The sequence below is a fragment of the Mesitornis unicolor genome, unplaced genomic scaffold (genome assembly GCF_000695765.1).
Source record: "Mesitornis unicolor isolate BGI_N332 unplaced genomic scaffold, ASM69576v1 scaffold9299, whole genome shotgun sequence".
Classification (NCBI taxonomy): domain Eukaryota; kingdom Metazoa; phylum Chordata; class Aves; order Mesitornithiformes; family Mesitornithidae; genus Mesitornis; species Mesitornis unicolor.
Window position 1 is genome coordinate 39,494 of NW_010207961.1, and position 7,177 is coordinate 46,670.

Here is a 7,177-nt window from a genome sequence, read left to right on the forward strand (position 1 = left end):
TGAACTGCCACCTCCAGTGGACTCGAGGCCAGAGCAAAAGCACCAAAATCTCAGCCACCCCAGCTGGACGAGGCCCCCAGCACAAAGCCTGTCAGTGGGCACGTAAACCCCCATGGGCATGTGGGGGGAGGCACCATTCACCCATGCTGACCATGTGGCATCCATACGCACCCTGCTGAGCTTGCCCAGCTGGCACCCTGGCCACGAGTCTTGGGTGCCCAGTGGGACCCGGAGTCAGCGGCGCAGCCCTTAAAAAAATGTTGAGGGTTTTAAAATGGGCTCAAAGCCTTTCAAGAGTCACTTCACCACTCTACAGACCTGATGCTGGCAGCAAGACATAACAGGCAAGCACCACCTGGCAGCATACCCTGTGACAGAGCAGCTGCCCTCACCCGAATTGAATGTGTGTGTTAATTAAATTGCACCCAATTAATACATTTTTCCAGGTTATCGATAGGTTTTCATGGCTTTTGCACCCCCCTTGTGGCTAAGCCAGCCACTCGGTGCAGGAGCAGGTCCCAGACACGCCAGTGGCGGGCCCCCGGCAAAAATTTATTCAGCTCGGCGGAGCCACTGGCAGCCTCTGTCCATCCGTCCTGCGTCAGTGTGGGAATCCCTGCCTGTTAAACATCAATGGCCTCGTGTCCCGAGGCCAGCTCGGCTCTCAGCATCGTGTCCTGGGAGTTGGGATTCAGCCACATGAATAACACGGATACTGGAAACGGGTGGAGGGGAGATGGGGCATAGGATACACTGTAACTTGAATTGTATTTTTTTTCTTTTTCAAATGTGCTGCTTTGCAAATTTTAACTTGTTTGATTGAAGCTAAAAACCTCATAGGTGCTGCTGCTCCACTCCGTCCCCCGCCTGCCCTCTCCCTGTCTCAGCATCGCTAATCCTGCCTCTCCCAACTGCACCACATCACAGGAGCTGGTGGCACTTCTGCCCAAGTCAAGGAGCAGATCCTTCAGTAGGAAGTGGTTTGAGAAAGGCATGGTCATGTCCTACCTCTCCTGCATCACCGGGGCAGAAAATGGGCTGGTGGGAACCCTCCTCCTCGTGTGAGACGTGGACAGCTTGGTCACCGAGCTTGGTCACCGCCTCATTCCAGCAGTCTCTTGTTTTAAATCACTTACAGGGTAGAAATATCAGACATTTCCAGTCATCAGTAGTTTGTGCTGAGCAAACCAGTGGCCAAAGCCAGTGGCCAGCTTGCAGCATGGTCACGGCTTTCCATTATGCTACTTGACTGTCAGAGAAGAGGGACAGTGGACTCCAGAGGTGGACCCCATTTTTCCCCACAGCAACACATTTTCCAAGGTTCTCCTATAAAATCAGTGTGCCGAGGCCATGGAAAAAAAAAAAGCTTTCCCAAGACTTGAGGATGGGGAAACTGAGAAGTACTCAGATGCTCCAGGCTTTCCTAACAAGTCACCTTCCCACACGGCCAGGCACACAGGAGCAAAGCTCTCTGGAAGATCAAGAGCCTTCAACCTCTTCACCAAACCACCCCAGGGCTCTCTCCGTAAGAAGTGCTTTTCAGTGCAAGCCCAGCTGCACACAACTGCAGATGGCAGACCTTCTGCCAGCAGTGGACATGGAATCGAACACCATTTCACCAGGCATCTTCTCTTAACCCATGGATTCATGGCCAGCTGGACCCACAGGCTGCATTGACCCACTAAGTTTTGGCCTCACGGGTCCAGACTTTGTAATTTTGCATAGTCCAGGATTCCTCACTGGTTTGGTTAAAAACAAGAGAAAAATGGGCAAGAGAGCATAAGAAAGGCTCATTGCATTGGCTTCTCCAGGAGCTCCGTCTCAATGCCACACCCCAGCAGGAAGAAATGCTCTCTGGAGAGGAAGCCCTGAAACCTCTGCAACACAGCACCTCCAAACTAGTGTGCTCATAAAAGAGAATTTTCTAATTACAACCATGCCAAGAGAAGCCATAAACCTTACTGACCCTGATCAGGCAGAGAGGAAGCTCAGGGCTTCCTATAAACCACCTTCCATGCTTACCTTCCAATTCCTAATATGAACCAAGACTGGTGAAGACAGCAAAGCCCATCACCCCAGGATGGGTATGGAGCAATGAAGAGTGCTCAGAGCCTTACAGAGCATTGCCCCTGCAGCCCAAAATGCCCCTGGCACTCACCCGGCAGACAGACATCTGGTTGGTGGTGAGGGTGCCAGTCTTGTCAGAGCAGATGACAGAGGTGCAGCCCAGGGTCTCCACCGAGGGCAGGCTCCGGACGATGGCGTTCTTCTTGGCCATGCGGCGCGTGCCCAGCGCCAGGCAGGTGGTGATGACGGCCGGGAGGCCCTCAGGAATGGCAGCCACCGCCAGAGCCACCGAAATCTTGAAATAGTAGATGGCTCCTCGAAACCAGGAGCCCCCGTGGACAGGGTCACTGAAGTGGCTGATGTTGATGACCCAGACGGCGATGCACACCAGGAAAATAACTTTGGAAAGCTGCTGGCTGAACTCGTCCAGCTTCTGCTGCAAGGGTGTCTTCTCGGGCTCTGTCTCTACCATCTGGTTTCGGATCTTCCCGATCTCAGTGTACACCCCTGTTGCAATAACAACCCCTACGGCCTTCCCAGCTGCGATGTTGGTGCCCTAGGAGGGAAGAAAGCGGCCAGAGTGGACATGTGGGCATGAAACCTCTCAGCCTGAGCGGGTAAATGGGTCACTTGTTGTGAAAGGAGAACATGAGATCTTGATTAAGGGGAAAATCAGACATCTTGGGATATTATATACACCCACCCTAAAGCAGCAGGAGACCCTCCTGAGAGCTCTCTTGTCCCTCGAGGACTTGACTTCTGTCCGAGAGGGGCATGAACAAGGAGGAAACCCAACCTTGCAATAGCTGCAGACACAACCACAAACCTTCTCCCTGCCTGCAGTGCATCCTACTTGATGGAAAAACAGCCAAGATCATTCAGGGGATCACTTAAGGACATCATGTGCCACAGCCCAAATGAAACCCGTGGAAGCAGGTCTCCATTTTTATGCATGTGGGGCTCTTTTTATGGATTTGGGTCTTTTTCATGCATGCACTCCCTTTCACTGCTCAGAGATCTGTGTCCACAAGCCTCTTCACCTGGCAGCTCTCTGGAAAACTACAGGAGAGGTGGGGACAGGCATAAGGGACTTACAGAGAAAAGCATGTTCTTCTTGTCCTGGTTGACAGCCCTGGGGTCGGGGACAGGATCAGCGTGTTTGATCACCGACACAGACTCCCCTGCCAAGACAAGAGGGGGGAGATGTTTCCTCGCCAGTGTTTCCTCTCCAGCCTCCACTCTGCTATGAGCCTGCATCACAATCTCCAACAATTTTTAAAGCAGCACGTTGCCACCAAATCATCAAAACACCCATTGTGGAGATGTCAGAGCTGGGACAAGGTGCTCCGAAGGTGAGGGCTGCAGAAAAAGGACCTGTGTGGATCATTAGCAGCCATCAGCTTCTGTACAGCCCAACACAATGGGGCCAAACCCCCATGCCCAGGAGCTGCGGGCTTGCAGCACAGGTCTGCACAGTTGGACAGGGATTGTAGGGTACCACAACAGGAATGGTGCCCAAAGCCCTTCTGCTGAAGGTTTGTATTTTGTTCTTCGCAGATTGCCCTTTCACTGCATTTTCTTTTGCCCTTGGAGAATGAAGTAAATGCAGAGCCACTTTTCAAGGAGACTGGGCTCCTTTTCCCATATTTTTAACATTTTTCTCTGATTGCTTCTTCTTCCCTGTTGCCATCTCCTAACCCCATGCCCTTACAAAATCACACACAAGAGCTGAAATACTGGAAGCTCTTTCTGCTGGCTGGTGATTCATCAGCCTTGCCTGACAGCAGAGAGAATTTTTGAAATATCCTAGATTATCAGCTTTAAGGGCTTTTCCAGTGCTTAAAAAACAGACCCAAATATTTTCACCTCTCCCTGAAGCTGCGAGGTCCTGTCGTGTACCAGCAGACATCGTGCGGTGGCTGCACAGGGGGAGCGTGGGCAGGGACTGAGAGCCCCCCGTAAAACCCCACATGTCACACGGGACAGCCCAAAGCTTTGTGTTTCGCAGGAGGGATGCCCAAGCACTGAGCACATCTCACCTATGTCACAGCTTTTAGATGATGCTGGGACCTCCCCAGGTCCTCAATCTCATTCTCCCACCCATTTCCCACTCTGGCAAAGTACCTAGCCCAGTGTCAGCTCTGAAATTTGGCTTGGAGCAGAGAGAAAGCTCTGCCTTCAGCAGCTGCCTCCGACCTACCATGCCCTCACCCACCTGTAAGGATGGACTGGTCGACCCGCAGGGTGGTGGACCGGATTTCGATGATCCGGATGTCTGCTGGCACCTTGTCGCCAACTGCAAGGGCAAGAGCAGAGCAGCTCCATCAGGTGGGACAGTTCCTGCTGTCTCCCTCTGTTTTCTATTTCAACTGCCCAGTTTCCAGGGCAGGGACTGGCTTCTGCCCAGAATCACTGTGTCCCTACGTGGCATGGGCACACAACAGCACCCAGGCTGCAGCAACAAAGGGCACGACCCATGGTAATCTGGAGTCCTGACGCTGCATTGCCTGCCCTGCCACATCCCCATCTCTCCTCTTCCCTGCAAACCCCCCAGGCAGCCCCATTTTGGAGCAGCCTGAGCCTCCCAGCACAGCTCTTAACACCATTTCAGGGCTTTGTGGCCTGACTGGGAGCTGTTAACACTGGAGGACCTTTTGTGGCCGAGACAAACAGTTTCCGTGGGTCTGCTGGCATGGCACAGTGGTTATAGGTGAAAGCAGCCCTGCCAACCAACAGCCATCGATCCCTGCCCACTGAGGCACACACGTTTCCTTAAAAAAACCCACTGAAAGCTGCTTTTCCCGCTAGGTCCTGGCTCCTTGGCACAGACTGGCTCTTCCTCCTGCTCCCTTATCAGCTGGGCACAACTGTACTCGGAAACACTGAGGCAGAGCGAGCCCGGACTGGCAGCACCACACATCACATTACACAACAGGGCCGGCTTGGCTGCTAATGAACCTCTCAAAGCCCAGACTTCAACGAGTGCTTCCTCCCAGGGCTTGTAAAACCCCTGCCCCGAGCACAGCGGGAGTGGGGCTGGCACCCTTCACCACACAGCCGCTTATTCCAGCTGCAGATGTGAGGGCTCTTGGACACGGCGCCCAACATCTGCCATCCATCCAGGCCTGCACCCCTTTTTGGGGGCTGAGCTATGGGGTACTAAGTACAAGGCACCCACAGAGCCAGTGCCTGCACAGGACTCATCTCACTTGCCTCCTTACAAAAGGGTAAAACCCAGCTGGGTTTAGGCGTTTGTCAGCCTGCAGCCATCACTCTCCTTCTGTCTCAGTGCAGCAGGTTTCTGCGGCCAAATTTATTTTATTTTCATGTGCACACAGAGGCCAGTCCTTCCTGCCTCACCGTCACTGCCATCCTAGGATGCCACCTCCATGTCCACTGCACGATCAAAGCCATTGCTCCCGGTGGACTTTCCTACCAAGCAGCCTGGCACCATCCCACCACTTGCTCTAACCTCCTAAACCTGCAATCTGCTAATTAACTTGCTAATAATTTGCAAACCCCTCCAGAGGGGAGCTCAAGTCTTTCCCTCCCAGTCACGATGTTGATTGTGCCACAAAAAAAGAATATTCGAGCACTCACGGGTGGGCAGCAAGCACTTGATTTGGGGAAAGATGGCAGAATTTAATTAATTAATAATTAATTAATGTCATTAAAGGCCAGGTCAGCAGCTGGAGTGCATTGCCAGAGCTGGATCAGGAGTGCCAGCAGCTCGCCCAGCTGAGGACCTGGCCGCACTCCTCTGCTTGATCCTCCCTGCATTATTTTTATGTTCACCTTCCCGCTGAAGCCCAACAGGAAGACATAAATAACAGGGAGCTGGCTGGGCGCGGGAGGGTTGCAACATATTTCCACTCGCAGGGCCATGAGGAGGGAAGGAAAGGATTAGTTTTGCAGCTCTGGGGGTTTACGGCATCGTTTAATGAACAAACTGGAAAAAATGAAATGCATCCTCCTTAGCTCTGGTGAGGTAGGCAGGGGACCCCCAGGCATCCTTTGCTGCATGCAAAACCCCAGCAGAAGGGCTGGGGAGGAGGGACAGACAAGCCAACCAGGGAGGGCAAAAGCATCCTGCAGCCAGTCCCTCCCACCTCTCGCTCTCCCTGAATAACACACCCTGATGACCAGGGACGCCTGCCCACACAGGCAGCACCAGCACCGGCGGCTGTGCTCGCCTGGGAGAGCTGCTTCCAGAGAGAGGGAATCTTGGTTGAAAATCAAACACTCTTCCAGAAAACAGGGAAACCCTCCCAAGACACAAAACCTGCTCCAGAAACACACACTTTTATTTTTTTCCTTTTCTGCTATTCTCTACCACCCCATGCTTGGGGTGAAGCCTCCACAGGCTGACAAGCCCCATCTTTGGCCCAAATCATGAGAGCTCTCTGGAATTGAAAAAAGAAACTAAGATCTCAAGTGTATGACAATGAGGTGACCCTGCAGCCATGCCCCCAGGTGAGATGCACTTGGATGCTGCAGCAGAGCCCTCCCATCACTGAAGACCCCCTGGCCAGCACCACCTCCACATCCCGCCCCATGCCCTGGGGTAATGGCACTCTACCTGCCACCTCCACAATGTCCCCGGGGACGATGTCCCGGGCACGGATCCGCTGCACTCCACTGCGGTCAGCACGGATCACCTTCCCCATCTCGGGCTCGTACTCCTTCAGGGCTTCGATGGCGCTCTCTGCGTTTCTCTCCTGCAAGCAGAGGAGGAGCAGAGCTGCCGGCAGTGGGGTTGACAGGAGCACCCAAACCCCAACCCTGGCCTGGGCATCCATTTGCACCGTGGATGGGGCAAGTGCTGCGTCTTCTTCAGCTGCGCTGAAATGGTGCCTGCTGGCTTAAATCACACCACATCCTGGACACTGCACGGACCTTTGCGTGTGATTTTCTCATTCCTGGTTTGGGAAGCAGCATACCTCACCCAGATATATCTTTCCCCACACAGCAACCCCATCTCAGACCAAGCTGCAGATAAGTAAATGGCCTTAAAGTGAATATATACAAGACTAGGAGCATCACTGGCTGAAGCGTTTTCTCATCACAGGATGAGAATACCAGGAGCTGGAAGGGACCTCAAAAGCTCATC

At 53.2% G+C, this 7,177-nt stretch overlaps 1 protein-coding gene across 2 annotated transcripts in view; it reads right to left on the bottom strand.

Annotated features, from left to right (window-relative positions):
• The window catches only part of LOC104546828 (sarcoplasmic/endoplasmic reticulum calcium ATPase 3), a 27,557-nt gene extending 20,774 nt beyond the window's left edge, over positions 1–6,783 (bottom strand). Inside the window, exons 1-4 of one of the 2 annotated variants that reach the window (XM_010192322.1) lie at positions 6,647–6,783; positions 4,283–4,363; positions 3,163–3,248; positions 2,159–2,623 (exon numbers count right to left, since the gene is read on the bottom strand). In XM_010192322.1, coding sequence (XP_010190624.1) covers positions 2,159–2,623; positions 3,163–3,248; positions 4,283–4,363; positions 6,647–6,734 — 720 coding nt within the window. In that variant the 5' untranslated portion in view covers positions 6,735–6,783. The remainder of the gene's footprint in view (positions 1–2,158; positions 2,624–3,162; positions 3,249–4,282; positions 4,364–6,646) is intronic. The other variant, XM_010192323.1, reaches the window with a different exon arrangement.
• Positions 6,784–7,177: the final 394 nt, after the last annotated feature.